Consider the following 24,104-nt stretch of genomic DNA (forward strand, 5'->3'; position numbering starts at 1 on the left):
CATCACCAGCCCATATCTTCCTAATAGTTTCTATGTCCATCTCTCACCAGCTTCTTTTCACTCCTTTACTGCATCACCGGTTACTTGGACAAGAATCTATTAACTGGTCTTCCTGCGTCAAGTATTTTCCTTCACCAACACAACTTCCACTCAGCTGCCTAAATGATCTTAAAACTCAGGTCTGACTATGTCTCCATCGGCTTATATTGGATCATACATTTAAAGCCAGAATCTCAGAGGCCATTTAGCTGATCCCCTCCATATTACAGAAGAGGAACTCAAAGCCCAGAAGGGTGCTAAGAAGTGACAGGGTCTGGTTTTAAGAATAGTTCTTATTCCTAATAATCTTTCCGTTTCACTCTGCTTATTTCCCCAAGGATAATATACAAAATACTCAGCCTAGCACTGTAAATCCTTCACAATCTGGCTTCTATTTTTACAGTCATTTTATATTACTTTTTTTCAAACACTCCCCATTTCAGTTAAACTTACCCACTTGCTGTTCGTTGTATATTTCAGGACATCTCCCTTTCTGCTTTTTGTTCAAGTGGTCCCTCATAATCTGGGATTTACTCTCTTCTCTCTCTCTCATAGATTCCCTGATTTTTTCTCTTAAAATACAGTTCAAATGCCATCTTCTAGACTCTTAGTTCTTCAGTTATTAACCTGCTAGCATGCTCTGTCTGTCTATCTCTCTTTCATACTCCCCTCTTTCTTCTTCCTTCCCTCCTTTCCCCCTCCTCTCTGTCTTCTTCCCTCTAATCCTCCATTTTCCCTTTCCTTCCCTCTTTCCCTCCTTCCCTCCTTTCATCCCTCCCTCCTTTCCTCTCTCTCTCCTCTCCTCTCTTTTTTCTCTACTCTCTCTCTTTCTCTTTTCTCTCATTCTCACCCTTTCTTTTCTTTTCCTTCTCCCTCTCTTTTGCTCTTTCCCTTTTCTCTTTCCTTTTACCTTCTTTCTCTTCCCCTCCTTTATCTCTTACTATTCCTATTGCTTTCTCTTCTTCTCTTTGTCTATTCTTCCCTCATTTTTATCCTCTCTTCTCTTTTTTCTCATCTTCTCTCTTAATCATTTTCTTTTCTCTTACATATGCATTTATTAATTTGTGTAATGTTCTATTTCTCCCTCAAACCCTACTTTTGCAACTATAAATATCTTGAGATCAAGGATGTCTTACTTCTAACTGCTGTTTAAACTGAATTGAAACTTTAGGTGATTTGGGTGATTTGAAAAGCACAAGGAAGTTGAGGAAATACAGAACAGGTAAATTTCATGGGAAAGGGAAAGTCATTTGGTTATGATTTAACCTGGGTATTTAGAATCAATATAATTTCTGATAAGGAGAGAAGCCCCAAGGATGAGGATTCAGGTTATGCATGAAGGAAGAAGTCCTGAAATAAACTTTCTTTACCTCACAATTTGATCTGCATTGATCTTTTCCATGATAAAAATTATAGAAGTGGTCTTGGGGATGTTATTACCCTACCAACTAAAGATCTATATTTAATTAAGAGAGTTAGAAACAATTTCACTTGTGTTCGACCAATATGCAGTTGTCTAAGGAAAATAGTGAAGGTAACAAAAGGTACCATTCTCCCTCTTCCTAAGCTTTACCAATTCTAGTTTAAGCAGGATAAGGGGGAGAGGAAAAAGCAGAATTCAATAATAAAGCTTGACATGTGGAACTTTAATTTCAACATATTGATTTATAATAATAATTCATATTTACATGGTACTTCAAGGCTTATCAAGTTCTAAACTTGGAAATAAAACTCATGAAGCACATAGTACCAATGTTATTATCTCCATTTTACAGATGAGCAAACTGAATGAGGCATAGGAAAAAACAAATAACTTGCTTCTAAGAAACATCTGACACTGAAAGAGCATGGCTGATGATAAAGACTGTTGCAGGATTTGAAAACCAACAGGACTCATTGGATTCCCTAGCACAAGATGAGACTATTGTAGGACTTCAAAACTTGCAGGAATTATTGGATTCCTGGCACATAAAATAATGGACAATAGATTTCTTTTGGACTATTTCTAGGACTTACAGATGTGTATAATTCCTCATGTGTTATGTTACTATGTGCTTTATTTAATTATGTGTAATACCTCCCATATTGATGGATTTATATATTCCTGTTTCAAGTGAGTCCCTTCAGAAGCCCACTAATCTGATTTGATTTCCCATTTCCTTTGATGTTTTCATCTCCCTGAGAAGTCAGGGAGGGTGTGACCACCTCCTTCTTATGATGTTTTCACTTCTTTTTTGAGCAGTCAGGGAAGGAGTGATCACCTTCTTTTTTGGGGTTCTCACCTCCTTGATAAGTCAGGAGGTCATGACCACCCTATGTTCTAAATCAAAAGAAAGGGGAAGATGTTAAGATTCTTACAAGGTGCTAAGTCACTGGAATGAATAGAGACAATAATTATCTAATTTAGCATGGTTCAGTATGATTGATCTGACCCTACAAGGAGATGTTATGGGCCAGAACTTGAAACAAGGTACTAAGTGGAAATGAGGAGACAATGGTTAAATCTAATTTAGCATGGATTTAATCCTACAACAAATAGTGGTTTCCTCATGATATACTCCTCATGTATACTCAGTATGGAATATATAAATGAGAAGCTCTCAGAACTTTGGGAGAACTTTGATGGACTTCCAGGAGATTTACAACTAGGATTGACTTCTGGGAAACCTACAATCCCACACTGCTGCAGATTCAGAGTCAAGATTCATTCCCACTTCCACATTTGTGCTGGCTGGAGACATTCAGACAAGAGCTCTTGGGAACCAAGGAGAGAGGAAGGCCTCCAGAAAACTAGCCAAGCCCCAAGTGAAGAAGATAACGTTTTGGAAGAGACACTAAAGGAGTTGGACTTTAACTCCTGGCTGCATTTGATGATTATTGTAACTGAACTGAAACTAAGGCTGCCTCCAAAAGCCCTCCAAGAAATCTGCCCCAAGAGAACGATTATAATTAGAGAAAAAGAACATTACACTTGCCCATGGTTAGTATTAGGGCAGACAGATCTCTGGATTCTAATTCTCATGCTCTATATATTTGAGACTTAGAGTGAAACCAACATTCCTTTACAACTGTTTCATCCCTGTTCCCCTTCTTTACCAATATCTTTCACTATTTCCTTTCCCCCTTCGTTTCCTTCTCTATACTATTATATTTTTTAAACTAATCCCACTTTATGCAGTTTCTTTAACCAATTCTCTTCCTTTATCGCTTATGTTTATTTCTCCTAAAGACAGAAATAAATGACACTATGGGTGCCATTTAGCAAAAAGCCTGTGGAACTGAGTAGGTGCTTAGTAAATGTTAATTAACTTGAATTTATGAGCCATTCCTATATTTATCCTGCATATCCCACCTCAGAGAATGGGCTTTTCTTTCTCTTTGTTTTGAAAATTACCCTCTTGATATATATTGAATATATTGCAATAATTTGAATTTGAATATTTGAAATATTTTCGATTTATTATTCCCAAGAGCTTTCCTTACAGACTTTTAAGTTTTTTTTAAAATCTGGATGGTTATCAGTGGAAACAAGAGTTAGGAAAAATGGGATGCTTTGGCCAAAGATCTCAGAAAACTTAAGCAATGAAGAAGGTTATAATCTTTGCTCACCCACTTTGACGTCATGATTTGCTTCTCTACAAGTTGAAGATTTTCGCACCTAAGAAAAATGAGAAAACCAATGAATATCATATAAATGCTATATAATTCTAAGGTAAGTTAATCCCTACATCAATTTTTCCTCTTTATACCCCAATAATCAGAAGACAAAATTAATGGAATTTTTTTCAGAGGATCAAAGGAAAAATGTAATTGGAATGTTAAATTATTGATATATTCTTCATCTATTCCACAAAAACCTTTACTGTATAACTGCCCCATGCACAGAGGATGAAAATATGGTTTCTTGAATTTGAGGACTTAGCAGATTTTCTTTCTTCTGTAAAATTCAATAGTCCCATGTGGTCTGTTCAGACCACAACTAACTTTACTTTGACTCCTTTGGGGCCTAACCAGTAGTTTTCTGATTTGATTCAGAAACTTTCATTAATAATTCTCGTGGTAATGATGGACAGAGGTAGCTACACCCAGAGAAGAAACACTGGGAAATGAATGTAAATTGTTAGCACTAATATCTGTCTGCCCAGGTTACATGTACCTTCGGAAACTAATGCTTATTGTGCAACAAGAAAATGGTATTTACACACATGTATTGTATCTAGGTTATATTGTACCATAAGTAAAATGTATGGGATTGCCTGTCATCGGGGGGAGGGAGTAGAGGGAGGGGAGGGATAATTTGGAAAAATGAATACAAGGGATAATATTATAAAAAATATATAATAAAAATTATTTAAAAAAATAATTCTCGTGGTACAATAGGCATGTTTTCTACCTCGATGTCTTATTCTATAATAGCATAAAAAGTCAGATTTTTCAGAAGGCTCTGTTCTGGACATCACTGGACAAAAAACACAAGTCCTGGAAAGGGTCCTGGCAAAGAATCCAAGGCATATTTCCCATGAGGATTCATTATTTAAATATATTTACTGGGTCATTTTCAGATCTTGTTGAGAAATTAAATTAATTCTTCCCTGATCTGGAATTTTTTTTTATTAAAACTCTTTATTTTCCAAATATATACATAGATAACTTTTAACATTCACCCTTGCAAAATCTTGTTTCAATTTTTTCTCCCTCCCCTAAAGGGAAAATAATCCAATATATGTTAAACATGTGCAATTCTTTTATATGCTACACAAGAAAAATCAGATCAAAAATGAAAAAATGAGAAAGAAACAAAATAAAAGCAAAAAACACCAAAAAGAATGAAAATACTATGTTGTGATCCACACTCAGTCCCCACAGTCCTCTTTCTGGATGCTCTCTTCATCACAAAACCATTGAAACCAGCTTGAATCATCTCATTGTCGAAGAGAGCCACATCCATCAGAATTGATCATCATATATTCTTGCTGTTGCCATGTACAGTGATCTCCCTGGTTCTGCTTACTTCACTTTGCATCAGTTCATTTAAGTCTCTCCAGGCCTCTGAAATCATCCTTCTGATCATTTCTTATAGAACAATAATATTCATTCATATACCATAACTTATTCAGCCATTCTCCAACTGATGGGCATCCCCTCAGTTTCCAGTTTCTTGCCACTACAAAAAGGGCTGCCACAAACATTTTTGCACATGGGTCCCTTTCCCACCTTTATAATCTTTTTGGGCTAGAGGTCCAGTAGAGACATTTCTGGATCAAAGTTTGTAGCTCTTTGAGTATAGGTCCAAATTGCTCTCTGGAATGGTTGAATCAGTCCACAATTTCACCAACAATGTATTAGAGTCCATATCCAATGATGTTTAATCATAATCTCCCTCCTGCCTCTACCCCAAAAGTTAACAAAAATAAGTTTATAATTGAAAGGTTAAAAATAATTTTAGTTCAATATTAATCAAACACTATGGAGCTAGATGGTACTGTGGATAGAGCACCTGGCATCAGGAAGAGTCATCATCCTGAGTTCAAATCTAATCTCAGATACTTATTAGCTGTGTGATTCTTTGTAAGTACTTTCACTGTTTTGCATCAGTTTTCTAATTTGTAAAATGGGCTGGAGAAGGAAAAAGCAAACCACTCCCTTTTCTTTGCAAAGGAAACCCCAAGTAGGATCATTCAGAGTTGGACACTACTGAAACAATTAAATCTAACACTATATGGCTCTTTGTTTCATCATGGAACAGACTTAATACTTATTGAGCAAGCCACTTAACAATGTGGAGACAATAATACTTGGGTTACTATAAACTCTGAGGGATGTTGTAAAAAAAAGACACTTAATTGGCATGAGGGGAACAAGCATTTGTTAAGTACTTACCATGTGCCAGGCATTATGCTGTGTTATATAGATAATTTATTTGAATAGTAAATTCTAAATATAAGCAAATGTTATGATTGTCATTGCCCTGTCTGCCCCCAGGAGTAGAGGAGTAACATAATTTGATATGTTCTTTATTAAAATTAAATAAATTCTAATCAGACAGAATTTAGTAAATGCTTACTAAGTGCAAGATTTTATGCTGGACACTAGGACTAAAAAAGACCAAGTTTAATCAGTAGAACAGATTAAGAGTTGGCTAAAGCAACAGATACAGTTCTCTCATCACATCATCCTCCCATATCCAATTGGGTATCAAGTCCTGCCAATTTTACCATTCCAACTTCTCTCCTCTGATACTATCAGCACTCTAATGGATTATTGCAATAGGCTATTGGTGGATCTGTCTGCCTTGTTTCTCGCCAACTCCACTCGTCCTTACACATATATCTATCTTATCACATTGCCCTCCTATTCAGGACTTACTAGCTATGTGATCCTAATCAAGTGATATAATCCTTTTTATCTCATTTTTTTAATCTGTAAAATGAACTAGAGAAAGAAATGGCCAACCAGTACAGTATATTTAATCCTATATGAGATCACCAAGAGTTGGAAAGGACTAAAAATAACTCAAAAATAACATTTAGCTTTTAAAGGTCTTCACAATCTGCCCTCCCCTACACACATACTCTTTTTAGTCTTTTGAATTAGAGTATCATTGAATTATTCAGGTATCAAAACCTGAACTCAGTGAAGGCATCAAAATGAAAAGGATGATGGATAGGGTAGATATTTAAGACAGAGGATCAATAGGACTTGGTGACACTGCATTTGGAAGTTGAGTATATAAGAGTCACATCTGACATTGAGGCTGCTAGTAAAGGTCACTAGAAGAATGATACCATTAGTAATAAAAAAAAAAAAAACTCTAGAGAAGAAATAGCTTTGGAGAATGTGGGACAGTTGAGTTTGAGCAACCAATAAAATGTCTCAGAGGCACCTAAAAATTCAGGTTTGAAATTAGAGAGGAGGTAGAGAAGAGGGAGTCATTCATACACTTAGATATGATATCTGAAGCTGATAAGATGAATGAGATCACCTGTGGAGAGTAGCAAAGATACTAAAGGATTAAAATTTATCAGTCAAGATTATCAGGAAGAGAGATAAAAGAACTAGGAAATAACATTGGTGGAAGAAGCCAGGGAAAGGAGATTGAGGAGTGGCCAGAGAAATATGAAAATCATCAGTGGAACTTGGTATCATGAAAGCCAAAAGGAGAGATAAAGAAAAGGAAACACACACACACATACACACACACACACACACACACACACACACACACACACCACACATCTACTCTTTTTTTTGGAGATTGAATGCCATCTAGTTGGAAATTCAGTGTTCATTCACAAATCCTCTTCCAGGATTGACTGGCATGGGAACTTCTGCTTCATTTCCAACCTCCTTGCTCTCAGGAATATTGATGCACACAATCAATTGATTTTAGCCCTACTATAACTCAAAATTTCCAAACTCCAGCCATCCACCATCCTCAGCCCCCCAGTAGCAAGGATTACATGTCTCAGGACAATGACCAAGCTACTTTTTAAGGGAAGAAAAAGATGGGGCAGTAGGGTAAGATTTGTTTTTTGGATAGACTAGGAGGTGGTGAACAGTAACAAAGAAGAGGCTGAAAGATTAAAAAAAAAAGAAAAGAAAAAAAGAAAAATTGACTAGAGGATGAATCAAGGACCCAGGAGGGAAAATCAGACTTGGTAAAGAAAAAGCACTATCACATTGGACAAATTACTTAAAAAAAAAAAATCAGTCTGGGTCTCAATTTCCTCATTTGTAACAATAGAAAGTTGGCTTAGATGACCCCCAAACCCAATCTATCTCATCACCCAGCAGAGGGACATAAAAGTTGAACCAATGCACAAATGGATAAAAACCACATGGAAATACATTGAAACCATAAGCTTACCTTGCAAACTTTACTGTCTAAACTATCATTACCCATTGTGGAATAAACATTTAGAGTCTTTTGGCTTATTCCAAGCCAGCAAAGCTCAAATGAATTTTTTAAAAATGCAATTGGTTTAAAATGTGTATATTTGATAAGTTCATGAACAGGTAATGCTGACCTAAATGTGCTTTTACTTTCCCTCCATCCTTATTTCACAACTTGTCTGGGTTAGAAAATGAGGTTTTGTGCAGGGCTTTAATTTTTTTTTTTCCTCGTTAATTTCTCACACTCCCCTTCTGTCCCTGCTGGTTTTCTCTTCAGTGGGACAATAGACTAGCAGGGGCAGGCTGAGCGGCAAGCTGCTCTGTCCCTTTTTATTAGGTGACTCAGGAACGGAGTTGATGCTTTCTAAGGGACATCCCTGGAGACTAAGCTTTTCCAGTCTGCCAGGAACGCAAAGGGATGTGGAGCATCTCGCTCAGCCCGTTCCACTCCTTGTCCCGCTCCAACGCTCTCCCACAAAATCCCCCCCAAACTCCATAAACTACAGTCAATTCCTCTGGTTCTCACACTCAGAAACATCGACCTCACAGGGAAATGGTAGGTGGCTGATTTTTCTGACACTTTTTTAAAAAGTAAATTTCTCCACTGGGAAATGAGTATAAACTGTGAGCACTGTTTTGTTTTGTTTTGTTTTGTTTTTCTTCCCAGATTATTTTTAGCTTCCGAATACAATCCTTCCTTTGCAACAACAACAACAACAAAATTCGGTTCTGCACATATATATTGTACCTAGGATATACTATAAGATAATTGATATGTATGGGAATGCCTGCCATCTAGGGGAAGGGGTGGAGGGAAGGAGGGGAAAATTTGGAACAGAAGGGAGTACAAGGGATAATGTTGTAAAAAAAAATTACCTATGAATATATACTGTCAAAAATGTTATAATTATAAAAATTAATAAAAAATTAAAAAAAAAGAATTGATCATAAAAAAGTGAATTTCTCCAAAATCAAAAGGTCTTATTTCTAGAGGATCAGCTCTGAAGTAAGGAGGACCTGAGTTCAAATCTATCCTCAGACCCTTCCTAATTGTGTGACTCAGGGCAAGTCACTTAACCCCAATTGCCTCAGGAAAAAAAAAGTCTTATTTCCCAATTTCTATTTTTTTTTTTTTCTTTCGTCTATACTGAAAGGTATTCTCTCTTCCAGTATAGCTGTGTGGGCTGCGAGATTACCAGCCAATTTGCATTCTTTTTGCATTTTTTGAGCTTGGAGGTCCCCCATCCCTTCCATCCCGTAGCACTCCCACACTTTCTGGCCAGAGATGGTGTCCCCACCGTGGCTCTCAGGCAAGAAGGAAAGCTTTCAGCAGCCGGAGCCACGGCCGGAGGATCGTTCTCTAGAGTCCTCCCGGCTCTCGCTTACCCTTTAAAGAGTCCACCCGACTCAGGACGTCTCCAGCAGGATCTGAGGCCGCGGAGATGAGACGCGCAGAAGAGGCCGGCAGGCAAGCAACCTAGGCCAGTCCTTTTGAGGCCAGTGCCCCACCCTTTCCGCAAGTCCGTCCCCTTTGGACTCCACCTTCTTGGCCCGGGAACCTGAGCTTCTCCCATCCAGCGATGGTGGTCCTAACCACACTTCCTCCTCTTCCTTCTAACCTCTAACTCCCGGCCTCACTTCTTCGCCTTTCCCCTGGGGATCTCCGCAGCACTCTTCCCAATTAACATTGTGCACCGTCCCTATCAATCTAGCAATTAATTAGACCTCGGGGCATTCGTTATGCACGGGCAGCTTGCTAGATATCAGGTATTCAAGACCAGAGTAAAATGGTCCTCAGTCCTCAAGTAAGTCAATAAACATTTGCCAAGCCCCTATGTGCCTGGTACTGTGCTAAGTGCTAGGGAGAAAGAGGGAAAAGACAAGTCCCCGCTTACAAAAAGACTCAAATTTCAGTGAGGGAAACAACATGCAAAGAACTGTGCAAAAACAAAGTATAGACAGGATAAGTTAAAAATCAACACAGGGAAGGCTCTAGAACTCTATATACTTTATCTTAGTATTCATTTTTTAGAATTTTGAATTCTAGTGGTGCAGTGGTTAGAGCACCAGCCCTCAAGTCAGGAGGACCTGAGTTCAAATCTAGTCTCTGACACTTAACATTTCCTAGCTGTGTGACCCTGGGCAAGTCACTTAACCCCAATTGCATCAGGCCAAAAGAAAAAAAAAATTGAATTCCAAATTTTTTCCCACCCATTGAGAAGGCAAGCAATATGATATCAATTATACATGGGAAGCTGTGGAAAACATTCATATTAGCCACCTTGCCAAAAAAATAAAATAATAATTAATAATAATAAATGAACTCTTGAGTGCAGACTGAAGCATACTTCTGAATTCATCGGTTCTCTCTGGAGGTGAATAGCATTTGTCATCATGAAATTTTGAATTGCCTTGTATCATTGTATTGCTCAGAGTAACCAATCTTTCATAGTTGATCATTACAATATTGCTGCTATTGTGTACAATGTTCTTCTGAACCTGCTCACTTCACTTTATATCAGTTCATATAAGTATTCACTGGTTTTTCTGAAACCATTCTACACAATAATATTCCATCACAGTTATGACTTATTAAGTTATCCCCCAATTGATAGATATCCCCTCAGTTTCCAATTCTTCACCACCATAAAAAAGCAGCTATAAATATTTTTGTACAAATCCATTCTTTCCCCTTCCCTTCCTCTTTGGGATACAAACCTAGTAGTGGTATTGCTGAGTCAAAGGGTATGTACAGGTTTTGTAGGAATAGTTTCAAAATACTCTGAAGAATAATTGGACTAGCTCACAATTCCATCAATGTTCCTATTTTTTCCACGTTCCCTCCAGCAATTGTCATTTTCCTTTTCTGTCAAGTTAGCCAATCTGATAGGTATGAGATGATATCTTAGAGTTCTTTTCATTTGTGTTTCTTTAATCAATAGTGATTTGGAGAATTTTTTTCATATAACTATCAATAATAAATTGATAAAGAAGGCCTTTATTAGAGAAATATTCTACAAAATTTCCCCCTCAATTTCTAATATTGGCCACATGAGTTTTGTTTGTGCAAAACCTTTTTGGCTTAATGTAATCAAAATTATCTATTTTATTTCTCATGATCCTCTCTCTATCTCTTGTTTGATCATAAATTCTTCCCTTAACCATAGGTTTAACAGATAAATTTTTCATGCTCTACTAATTTGCTTATGATATCACCCTTTGTGTCTAAATCTTGTATCTATTTTAATCTTATCTCGTTACATACAATGTGAGATATTGATCTTTACCCACTGTCTGCCAAACTGCATTCCAGTTTTCTCAGCAAATCCTTGTCCAAAAAACTTGGATATCTGAATTTGTCAAATAGAGGGTTGTTCATTTATTACTGTGTATTGTGTATCTAATCTAATCCATCAACACACCACTTTATTTCTTAGCTAGTACCAATTTGCTTTGATTACCACTTTGTAATGTCCTTTAAATTTTGTATTACCAGGCTACCTTTCTTCACATTTTTTTTTAAAAGGGAAAGCATTAAAATTAAGGAGGAAAGTAGAAGGTGGGATTTTAACTGGAACTAACATTCTTTGAGGGTGATGAGTATAATGAGAAGTTCTGAGTTCTTAAACTCAGAAGATGGGGCAAGCCTAACTTGACATTTACTAAGTAAATGTGGGCAAATAACTTCATATCTTTGAGCCTCAGTTTCCAAAGCTGTAAAATCAGTGTAATTCCAAAAGAGCTCAATCTGAAAGTCAGGAGATACCTTTCTTCAAAAGTGGATCCTGGACAACTAATAATTGTAGAAGCCTGGGAAAGTCACTTAATCTCTGTAGGCCTCAGTTTCATTTTCTGCAAAATGGAGAGATACTGACTTCACAGGATTGTCAAAAGTATCAAATGAGATAATGTATATAGGGAAAATCGATGTGGGAAACTGAAGTTTGTGGTGAGGTACTCTCTTCATGTCTCATTTTCCCATTTTCAATCAAATTAGTGGATGAGTGCCCCACTATGATGAATAGCCCTTTCAAGAGGAGAAATGACCCCTAGAAAGACCCAGTGCTATGGTCCATCAGACTCAATCTGGTATGATACCCATTGTATACTTGACATTCGACTAGGGGAAGTCTTAACATGCCTGGGATAAATATCCTCTTAACTCTCCAATGGATTTGAGGCCAAAGTCATGAAGGCAGCTAATGTAAGTGTTGTGGAGTGCTTAGAGATTGTTCAGACCCTGAAGATACTAAGATGATCCACTGCATCCAGATCATTGATAACCATTTTAACTTTTGTCTTGCCACTAGACTTAGATGATTCTGGAAAAGAGCGTGAGGCTGATGATGCCTCATTTATTTTTTGAAAATAATAGCTTTTATTTTCAAAATATATACAAAGATAGTTTTCAACATTCACCCTGGCAAAACCTTGAGTTCCAAATTTTTTCTCCTTCCCTTCCCCCCAAACCCTCTCCTAGATAGCAAGTAATCCAATATATATTAAACATAAACAATTCTTCTATATATATATTTCCACAATTATCATGCTGCACAATAAAAATCAGATCAAAAAGGAAAAAAAAATTGAAAGAAAACGAAAAGCAAACAACAACAAAAAGGTTAAAATACTATGTTGTGATCCACATTCAATCCCCGCAGTCCTCTCTCTGGATGCAGATGGCTCTCTCCATAACAAGACTACTGGAATTATGATGTTATCTCATTTAAATCTAATTCACTCAAAAGTCAAACTATCACCCTGTTGTGTCATTGGTCCTCTCTGAAAATGGAGAACAAATAATACTACTAGTAATCCCTTACGTATTATAAAAAAGGTATAGTAAGAAGAGTTAATACAAAACTATAGAAGTATGGGCCCTATTCTCCCCAAAATACATAAACTTCAAAAAAAAAGTTAGAAAAATATTTTAACATGTAATTGGAGTAAAAATAAAATACATTTAAAAAAATAGAGTTCAGGAGAAAATAAGCTCAAGAGCAAATTTGACAGAGATAATTCAGAGCTCTTATTTTCTGAAAATCTTTTTCTATCTTTGTAGGGAACTCTTTAAAAGTTCTCCTTGGGTGTGCATAAATAAATCTCTTCTGGGCTATAAGGGCTGGTAAATTTGAAGACTCCTGAAAGTCTGCTTTTTCTTAGTGTGCCATTTTGTTCTTGGCTCCAGTGTTTTTCCTTGGACAGACTGTGCTACCATTATTTATGAGAAATCCATATCTTTTGACTTTTCAAAGTTTGCAGGGTCTTTCATAGTGATAAAATTAACTCTTTTCTCCTTGACTTCCAGAGTTTCCTTTTTAGGGGATTAGCTGTGTCAAGTGTTGAAAAGCTAGATTCTAAACTGGATTGGTTATCTTTAACCAAATTTCCTTTGCAGAAATATCTGCTCTCATTAAAATCATAAGCAGTTTACTCCTTTGGTTGACTGATTCTATAACTCAATAAAGGATGTATTCTCATCTCATAAAGCTATCAGGACATAAAACCATCTTATTGGCTTCCCAGGGTCACAATCTAGTATGCCAGAAATGAATCTGAACTCAGGTATCTTCCTGACCTTGAAGTTAGTTTCTATCTGCTCTGCCAAACCTAAAGCAATGTGTAAATGCTATTTATTATTACCCATCTCAAAGTTTGTCATGAAAAAAGTACTTAAATTTTTTTTGCTTGTTTATTTTATTTTTCACTTATTAAAATTTTGCTTATATTATCTTAAATTGTCTGTTCTCATAAGTTCACCCCTCCAAAACATTGCATACTGTCCATCAGGTCCTATATATCTCCTTGGATGTACAGTTCTGGGAAGCATAATCCTTGCTTAGAGAAGGTGATGAATTCTATCTTTTGCATTAAGAGGAAACCTATCTTTTGCATTGTAAAGTCCTTATCGCTGAGCATTATATATATGCCTCCCCAATTCATCCCTATGCATTATTCTTTAAAGGCAACTTTCCATTTGACCATTTAGGGGAGGCAAAAACTTCTATTCTCCCCCACCCCATTATTTTCTCTTCTCTTAACCATAACCCCTTTGTACTTATTGAGAGATGACGAAATTACCATACTCTCTCTGCTCATCTCCAGGCTGGATAAAAGTTCCCATCTAGCACTTCTCTGTCTCTTGTCTCTCTCAAATTCCTGCTGTTATTATCCAACAAAATATAGTGGTTCTGAGGAAAAAAAATATGATTTTCATAATTATATAATTTAAATTTATCAGAGCTCCTTTTTCTGGCTTAGAAGTTAGTCTTCCAATGTAGCTTGAAATGATTAATTAAATCTTGACGAAGCTCTCCTGTGCATGCTGAGCAATATGAATCAAAGATTATATAACCTGTCCCATCACAGAACTCTGGTCCTGTCCCTCCACCAAGTAACAACCCCCAATGATTTGTCACAACTATTTGCAAACTGTTTCCACAGTATTGGGAAACACCATGGTCATGCAACCGTGGGCTTGTCATGGGAAACTACTCAGGCCCTGAAAGTGGTTGTATAGTAATCTACCTTTCCTCTCCCTTCCCACTTTGTGCATAAAATCCCTGCCTTTCCTGCTACAGGAAGAGGTTTCCTGACCAGAAGAACTTCCAATCTGCAAACTGTATTCTTCACTCTGAAAGGGATTAAACTGCTACTCAATCTCTAAAACCTGTTTATCTCTAGACCTGCTTTGTGCAGCCCCAACTACTCACAATTTAGAGATCAAAAGAGTAAAATTTTATTAAAATTAATTGGTGGCAGTGTTTTTATGAGGTGATAGTACAAGTGAAGCCTTGAACTCTCTAGGACATGAGGGAAAAGACAAGGAAGCATTGGACCTTTTTACTGAGTCCCAATTCTGTTTGACTAACAAATTCAACACACCGATTCTCCTTTTACTATTAAGTCCAGTCTTTGATCAAGCCTGCCTTTCATTAAAAGGAAAGTTCCAGGGACTTTTCTGGATTACTTTGGTAGGTACTGTTTTGTTTTTGCACACAAATTGGCTTTTGCAGAGTTTTTTTTTTTTTTTTTTTTTGATAAGGACTTTGAGTTTTTTTTCTCTCTTTTATAATTGCATGTCTGGCTATGAACTGCAGGTTTTATTTTCTGCATGTAATAAATTTACTTATGTAAGAATTGCTTATACGTTTTGTGTGTGGTTGAAAATCAGTTGAGATTAACAGTTTAATTAAGCATTTGGTTAGATTTCTGAAAAGTTTATTTTTGTAATTTAAGTTATTTGTATTTTTGTATTGTTATACCTCTTTATAATGTACTCGTATTTGTATTCTGTGTATACCTGCTGGTTAAGTGATAACTATTATCTTTGAGTGTACACCTTTAAAAATGGGACAGATGTGTGGTAAAGGCAAAAGGGAAGTTGAAGCAATTCCCATCAACTCCCCTCCAGGCAATTATGTGCCTTCAAACGAATAAGAAATATGATTTTGACTGTTCCTGATATTGCCAAGACTGGATTGTTGATTTGAGACTTTAGACCATGACTGTGTAATTTATCTGGATGTCTTGCTTTCTTCCCGGGAGGACCTAAAGGAAACTCTCTTACCAGTATACTGATAGTTCCTGCCTCAGAAATGAGAAAGGAGATTTGGTTACTGGTTATGGCATCACAGAAGTGGTGGAAGCTTCATCACTACCTGATACCCATTCTGCATAACAAGCCAAATGTGGCCCTAGGCAGGGCTTGTGAATTAGGAAAAGGAAAAAGGATTAATACCTACACTGATAGTGGGTATGCATTTGGGATAGGAAAGCAGCAATCATGCCTGTGGAAAAGATTTGGCCGACCAGCAGCTTTAACTCCCCAAATTCCTGAGAGCACAGCTCCTATAGCAGCAGTCTCTATGGAACTTTCATTTTGCCCCATAGCTAAGGCCATAGTATATCCATCTTGCCCTGAAGGTCTGCCTAAGCCTCTTAGCACAGAAGAGAATGTTTATCTCAAGGCAAGAAAAGCTTCAAAAAGTCAGATAATAGCAGGGTAGAGGTTACAGCAAATTTCAACTTGATTTAAGGAAAATGTTTCCAATACCCAGAGCTAATAAGCAGAATGGGCTGCTTCAGAGTTCCCCATCAGTGTGAGTGAAGCAGAGATCACTTGTTGGGGGGAAGATAACATTAGAGGGCATTTCTCTTTTTCCACTTAAAATTTCTTTTTTATTATAAGCATATCACTTATATTATAAGCACATGAACCCACATGACCTCTAAAAGAAAAACAAGAAACAAGATGTTTTAAGAAACTATGAACTTGAGTGTCTTTTTCAGTTAGTTTGGACTAAATGAGGTCCCTTTCTTGTCTGAGATTCTTCAAGACTTTATTCTCATACCTAGAAGAATTTTTTTAATCAATTGGTAATGATATCCATAAGGCAGATAAGGACTTCATTGTAAAGCTTTCCTTGGACTTATGTCTTAGGACTAGAAAACTCTCAAATCCTATGAAAACCACAAACTCCTACCCACCCTGCCCAAATGTTCCAAAGAAAACTGAAAACTGCAAAGAGGAATATTCCCCTGTAATGTTCTTTTGTTTGGTTTTCTTGGGGGTCTCTGGGAGCAACCTTCGTTTCAGTTCAGTGATCACCACAAGAGTGGCCAGGGGTTAAAGTCCAAATCCTTTGTTATCTTTTCAAAGTCTTGTCTCCTTTCCTGGGGCCCAGTTAGCTTAAAGCCTTCTGGAGTCTTGGTTTCAGTGGAGAAACTAAGGAGGAGAGCCTGACATCAACGTGATGTGAGATGGGATGCATGAACCCGAGTCCAAGGGCTTGTACTTCAGCCTCCAGGCCGCTTGTCTTCCCTGCCTCTGAATGATGGCTGAGGCTCCTAGCTTATATGCTGTACACTGAGTATAAACCAGTCATTATATCACTAGGAAACCATTACTTTTTGTAGGATTAAATCAATCATAGTGAACTTAGAGAACTATTAATCACTATGCTAAACTAGACAACCATTGTCTCATCAATTCCACTTAGTTAGAACCTAATAAGAATCCTTGTTTCAAGTTCAGAGTTCTGGCCCATAACATTCCCCTAGTGTAACAACTCCTGGCATCTTAATGGGGAAATTTAAATATTATGCATGATCAATTTCCAACACAGGTCATTTTGCTATAAAAGGAAAAATTAAGGATACAACATTTAGGCTAATCCGGGTCATTCAGAAGTCTATAATAATCTTGTCCGTCTTTCCTTATCAATTGGTTTAGAGCCCTTTGAAGTCTCATTAATGCTAATCATCTACTGGCTTTAATGATATAGACAACTCAATCTAATGATGCATTAATTACACTTTTGAGTAAGTTAACTTGTTTTACATTTACAAGCTATGGAGAAACATAAGCTACTTCAAAGACTTGTAAATTTATTTGTCAAGAACCCACATACTTTTGCATCTAGAAGATTTTCAAACAAAGTTGTGATGAATTTTAATAGCACACACTGAAGTTTCCTGGGACTATTTATTGAGTTTTTAATGGGAACCAGGAAATATTGGATTTTTTGCAATAGAATTGAATTATGTATTAGTGTTAGTGAGTTTCTTATATATAGACAAAACCAAGAGTTGTAGCAAGAATGCAGAGAGCAAAAAGGTGAAGAAAAAATTAAGAAATGTGAATCCATTAGTCAGTCACATCATGCAAATATAAAAAGGTTTGTATCTTTATATTTTTCCTAAACACCTAAATTAACCAGTTATAATACTGGAAAAAGTAATGTGAATTTAAGTATAGTTTTGAAAACTGTTATAGCAGTTTTATATATAGCATGGTTATATCTTCATTTCTTATAATAGTAATAGTATTGGAATCCTCATCATCATTAACCAGCAGACAAAAAGTCATTACTGTGGTAAGTTCTTGTTTTTTAATAATAAATTGCTGTTCAGTTGTGTCTGATTATTCGTGATTCTATGAACCAGACTGTCTGTGGTATTTTCTTGACAGATATCACTGCTTCTAAAAATAGGAATAGTCTCCACCAAAGTCTTCAGAAATCTCACTGTGATAATGAAATGACTTCACCTTGAAGACAATGTATGATGTGAATCCCATCCTGATCAATTATCAATTCTGATCAGGTCAGGTTTCCCAAGACTAACGGGCATAACCTTAATGAGAACTGACTTTCTCAGGTTGACCATAAATTGAGACAGTCATAATGTGAATTCTATCAACCATAATTGCTTACAAAAAGGAAATTATCATTCCTATCTTTGGACAAATCAAGGATCTGTCCAGATTCCATCTGGCCCCTCTTTGATCCCACCTTTATCTTTCCAACTCCTCTCTGGTTCCTTCTCTTTATTCTGTGAATCCTGCTGCCCACTCCTTTGCTCCCCTGAGACTTTAAAATATTGTGTTTTCCCAATACAAATTGCTGTGTTGTTTTTGCTTGAGCCCATGAAGCTATTAACATGAAATAAATAGCACACCTTTGTCATCGGTGATGGATGGCTTGTCATAGTTGCTTCATGTGGTGAACCAAAACCCTATTATAAATAATATTCTTTTACAACCTATTCCTCTCCTCGACGTTTACTACCTCTCTCTCTTAGAAACCCTTCATCACTGGATTAGATAATTATTCTATTGAGGCTGGAATTCACAATTTCAAACTGGTTTTCTGTGTCATACATAGGCCCAGAGGAGTGTCTGATTCTTTTGGTCATCCGAGAGACATTCCATGAATTACATACTGTCATACAATGATCACAGCTGTTCAATTAATTGATTAAGGATTTGTTTGAATATAGTTTCTACTGGTAGATTCACCTAAGAAATTTATCTCTACTGTTATTTATAATAAGTGGGGTAGGGGTTTCTAATCCTATGATTGCAAAAGGATTTGTTGTTGTTGTTATCATTTGATTATGATTAACATGCAGTCCTTTTTGTCCTTGCCAGAGATCCTTGTTTACCCAAACTATCTTCTGAAAAAGAAGGAAGAACTGGTAAAGAAGCTAGGATTAACCCTCTTGAATCATTGAGTTAATGAACATATTTTGGGAAAAGAAAAAACTAGGATAAAAAGTTTTAATTTGGGATGAAGTAGTTTGGAGTACTTGACAGATTCCTGGACAAGGGGTCCTAGACCTTGATTTAAATCCCTCTTCTACCACCAGCTAGGTAATCTATTCAATCTTGATTTCTTCATTTATGAAATAGGGGATAATAATGCCTGTACTACTTCTCTCACAGGATTTTTCTGTGAAGAAAATGCTTAATACATTTTAAAGTAGCTTTCTTCCCTCACCCCTAATTCCTTATTTTAATCTTTTTTCCTCTTAGGATTTTATTGGTCCCTTTTTCATTTCTGCTTTTATTTAATTATATGTTTCTTCCCCCCCCCCCCTTTTTTTTTCCTTCTTAGGCAAGTAGACTCCTTCTATTCCCTTCAGCTAGTCCTCCTGTTCATTAAGTTTAAAAAATTTCATTTTTTTGTATCCCTTTCCAAAAGGGATTTCTCTCATCATCCACAGTTTCTTTCTGTTTACACTAAATCTTCCTTCTCTTATCACTGATCTTTCTAATTATCTGGCCTTTCTTTTTTCTGTATTCTTTATTTTAATCCTTTTTAGACCCTTTCCTTTAGGTCTGCCACTGCCTTGTAGGGTTTACCACATAAATTTCCCCTTTCCAATGTGCCTTACTCCCAGAATGGTGCCATATTGTAGGGGTCAGGGAGAACGCTGACCTGTGGTTAACTCCCCCACATAATTGGGTTCTTGTATTTCTGAGATCAGAGAAATTAGATAAGCTTCCCCTTATTGCTACCCCTTGATTTGACCTTAACAAATCATTCACTTTTCCCTATTAGTTTGCCATCTCTCCCTTTTATGTACCCCCATGTTTTAATGTGGTCCCTCAAAAGAAGCATTGTAGCACCTGTAGGCAGCTCACCAGGTTCCACAATCTTCACTATCTTTTCTGTAACCTCTATCAGACTTTCTCTTTTCACCCTGTCTTTTTGTAAGCATTTAGAAGGAAGTCACTTACTGGTCTTTCTGTTGTCATTATGTAGCTATCTTTGACTCTTTCATTTATTCACTCTAACTTTTTAAGAAGCAAATAATCTCTTCAGTTTTGGTTTCCTTTCTTAAAATGTTTCAAACTCTTTTAAAAATTATTGAATATTCATATTTTGTCCTATATAGTTAAGCTCAGTTTTGTGGAACAGGTTACCCTAGGCATTATCCAGAGATCTATAACTCTTCTGAACACATTATTCCATTTCCTCCTCCTTTTTCTAGTTAGTATGGGATAGTCTTGTGTTATTCCTATGTTCTTTTCTTTGTATTTGAAGGTCTTTTCCTGAGGGCTTGCAGAACTTGTTTCTAACTTGAATTGAACCAATTCAATAAATTTAAATGGTTAAATTTAACCATTAAAATGTCTTAAAGTTTGGAGCCTTGAGTATTTTTCTGGCGATAATCAGTAAATTGTTTTAATTGCAATTTCATTTTCTCTTTTCAGAAGTTCTGAACAATGTTCTTCTATTATTTCCTTCATTATGGTTTTAAGGGTTTTTGTCCTGTTGTGTTCTTCGGGGAAATTAAGATCTAACAATCTAAAGTTGTTTCTATTCATTCTGTCTTTTTTCATATGTTTTGCTTGTTCATGATTTCTTGAAATATCCTCCCTTCTCTCAAATAACTTCCTTCTGTGCTTTTCATGTCATACAATGATATCTCCTATACTTATTTTATAAGTTAGTTGCTTCAGTTTACTTTTCCAATCTTTAGATTTACAGCTTTTTTATAATGTTGAACTGTGGTTAATTGCATTAATGATTCATGCCTGTTACTTGAGTAATGTTTGTCCCTTTCTATTCTAAGACAGCTATTTTCTTTCCATTTCTTTTTTCTGAAGTTCCTATTTTATTTTCTCTTTATTTTTGTTTCGTATTTTTCTAGATGTTCAAATTGTTCCTATAGGAAAAAAACCTTTTGAGTCTGCCAGTTAAGAAGCATTTATTAAGCATCTTCTATATGTCAGGAACTAGATCAAGTCCATAGTTTACAAAGGCAGAAACAGTTCCTTCTCACAAGGACAGACAACATGTAGACAAGTGTACATAAGCAAGAAATAGAGAGGATAAATTGGGAATAGTCTCAGATAGAAGGCACTAAGATTAAGAAAGACTAGGGAAAGATTTTTGTAGAAAACGAAAATGTAGATGGTATCTTAAGGAAGTTAGGGAAGCCAGGAGGGAGATATGAGAAGGGAGAGTGTTTCAGGCCCATGGGATGGAATGTCACATATGAGAAACAGCAGGCAGCAATGTCACTGGATTTCAGAGTACATGTCAGAGAATAAGATGTGAGAAGACTGGAAATGTAAGAAGGGATCTGGTTATGGAGGAACTTTGAATTTGAAACAGAGGATTTTATATTTGGTACCAGAGATAATAGGAACCCATTGACACTTAATGGATGGATGATATACTTGACTATGACATCCTGGTCTTTGGGAAGATGTGTGGAAGATGGACTGAAGAGAGATTTAAGGTAGATAGACCAATCAGCGGAGTATTGTAATATTCTAGTGTGAGGCAATAAGGACCAGCATTGGCATGACTTAGCAACATTGTTTATAGAGTTGAAAGAGCTCTCAAAAATGACTTGGAAGGATGGTAGTACCATCAACAGCAATAGGGAAGTTAAGGAGAGAGGAGTATTAGAAGGAATGAAAATGCATGTGTTTTGGACAGGCTGATATTGAGTTGTCTATAGAAATCTAGTTTGAGATGTACAATAAACATATGAATATTCAAGTTGAAGGTCAGGAGGAAGTTGGACAAATAGATTTGGGAATCATCTGCAGAAAGATAATAATTGAATCTATGAGAATTGATAAGATCACCTAGTACAGGAGGAGAAGATGACCTAGGATAGATTCTTGGGGGACATTCACATGATGATAAAATTAATATCTACTAGAATCTGCCTTCAACATAGCTTTCTCCTCAACTATAATAGGTATGCCCTAAAAAGAGACAATGTGGTTTTAAGATTTGGTTGATCTCTGTTCCCTGAGACAACTTCCTAGTCACCTAAGGAAATAAAACTCATGTGCATCTGAGTCCCCTTTGATTGTCAGATTTCTGAAGACTATTAGATAACACGTCCTGCACTGTTGACAAACTGAACTTTTATATGAACTTTTTATATGAAGTCCAAAGTGCCGCAGTATCCTTGTACATCTTTGTTGTCTTAGAGAAAAGAAAACCTTTTGGTATCTGTTCAGTGACTTCAACATACTTCATTTCATAACTTTTTTTCCTGTTCTCAGTGTCTTCTGTTTAAATATAACTCCAGTTTTAGTTCCTGAATTGGGGCTTTGTGCAGATTCTATCACATTCTATACTTTTGGATTATGTGGATTCCTGGATCATCTGGATTCCCTAACCTCAACTTCCCAACGTGTGTCTATACTAAAATTCTAGGTTTTCTGCTCCCCTGAATTCTTGAGTTTGAGAATTGGACCTTTAGCCTAATCTTAGAAAAGAGCAAAATGCACCTTCATAGAACCTGGGCTTACATACTGTCAAACCCAGTCTTATTGCTGATGCTCTTGGTTGTCAAAAGAAGTGGTAGCACACCTGTCAGATTGGCTAGAATGACAGGGAAAGATAATGTGGGATGTTGGAGGGGATGTGGGAAAACAAGGACACTGATACATTGTTGGTGGAATTGTGAAAGAATCCAGCCATTCTGGAGAGCTCAAAAAGTTATCAAACTGTGCATACCCTTTGACCCAGCACTGCTACTACTGGGCTTATATCCCAAAGAGATTTTAAAGAAGGGAAAGGGACCTGTATGTGGAAGAATATTTGTGGCAGCCCTGTTTGTAGTGGCCAGAAACTGGAAACTGAGTGGATGCCCATCAATTGTAGAATGGCTGAATAAATTGTGGTATATGAATGTTATGTAAGAAATGTTCTGTAAGAAATGACCCGTGGGATAATTTCAGAGAGACTTGGAGAGACTTACATGAACTGATGCTGAGTGAGATGAGCAGGACCAGGAGATCATTATATACTTCAACAACAATACTATATGATGATCAATTCTGATGGATGGGGCCCTCTCCAACAATGAGATGAACCAAATCAGTTCCAATAGAGCAGTAATGAACTGAACCAGTTACACCCAGCGAAAGAACTCAGGGAAATGAGTATGAACCACTACATAGAATTCCCAATCCCTCTATTTTTGTCTGCCTGCATTTTTGATTTCCTTCACAGGCTAATTGTACACTATTTCAAAGTCTGATTCTTTTTGTACAGCAAAATAACTGTATGGACATGTATACATGTATTGTATTTAATTTATACTTTAACATATTTAACATATATTAGTTTGTATTTAATTTATACTTTAACATATTTAACATATATTAGTCTACCTGCCATCTGGGGGAAGGGGTTGGGGGAAGGAGAGGAAAAGTTGGAACAAAAGGTTTTGCAATTATCAATGCTGGAACATTACCCATGCATATATCTCGTAAATAAAAAGCTCTAGCAAAGTATTTTTGCATATCATCCTTGACTTTTTTTCTAGATCTACAGTAATATCTTTTGCCCATCAGCATCCAAGATTTCCAACCTTTCACACTGCAAGGTATAGATACGTTTAAAATTCCATAATTGCTCAAGTCTCACAGCTTGTTTGCTCTCAATCTCAGTCCATATTTCTAGTTATATGGGTCAGGTGAAACATTGTGCCTTGTGCCTGGGCAATAATGCAATGGGTATAACCTCACTGCAACACCCTTCTCTTCAGCTCGCATCAAATAGATATCAATCATTCTGCAAAGTTCATGCAACTCTCATACAAAATAATTCATGGAAATAAAATGTTGCACATAATTGTTTGTACTGTAGGGCTCATTTCATATATATGGATTTTAAGCATTCATACTTTCCTTATATTTTGGGATAATAGAATGCTAGAGAAGGTTACAAGATCCCAGGAGGAGAGAGAGAAAGGACCTTACAGATAATCTGGACCAATTTCCCTAGATAAAGAAAATGAAGTTGAAGTTGAGGAAACTTAAATGACTTGCACAAGATCATATAGGTACCATGGCTCAGAAGTATGATTTGAACTCCAGTTTTCTGACTGGAGCCAGTGAGTACTCC

General features: G+C 36.6%; 1 protein-coding gene and 1 long non-coding RNA gene across 6 annotated transcripts in view; one reads left to right on the forward strand and one right to left on the reverse strand.

Annotated features, from left to right (window-relative positions):
- Positions 1-9,613, reverse strand: part of ANXA3 (annexin A3) — a 45,129-nt gene extending 35,516 nt beyond the window's left edge. For 4 of the 5 annotated variants that reach the window (XR_012483721.1, XR_012483719.1, XR_012483720.1 and 1 more), the window contains exons 1-2: positions 9,319-9,613; positions 3,649-3,697 (exon numbers count right to left, since the gene is read on the reverse strand). Coding sequence is in view for 2 of the 5 variants with exons in the window: in XM_074276762.1 (XP_074132863.1) it covers positions 3,649-3,697; positions 9,319-9,506 (237 nt within the window). In the remaining 3 variants the exon portion in view is untranslated. Of the gene's footprint in view, positions 1-3,648; positions 3,737-7,602; positions 7,694-9,318 lie in introns of those variants that run through there. The other variant, XM_074276763.1, reaches the window with a different exon arrangement.
- Positions 9,614-14,775: 5,162 nt separating this feature from the next.
- LOC141548014 (uncharacterized) overlaps positions 14,776-24,104 on the forward strand; it is a 50,479-nt gene continuing 41,150 nt past the window's right edge. The window contains exon 1 of the long non-coding RNA XR_012483722.1: positions 14,776-14,906. This is a non-coding gene — a long non-coding RNA (uncharacterized LOC141548014). The remainder of the gene's footprint in view (positions 14,907-24,104) is intronic.

This window comes from Sminthopsis crassicaudata, chromosome 6 (genome assembly GCF_048593235.1).
Source record: "Sminthopsis crassicaudata isolate SCR6 chromosome 6, ASM4859323v1, whole genome shotgun sequence".
NCBI classification, from domain to species: Eukaryota; Metazoa; Chordata; class Mammalia; order Dasyuromorphia; family Dasyuridae; genus Sminthopsis; species Sminthopsis crassicaudata.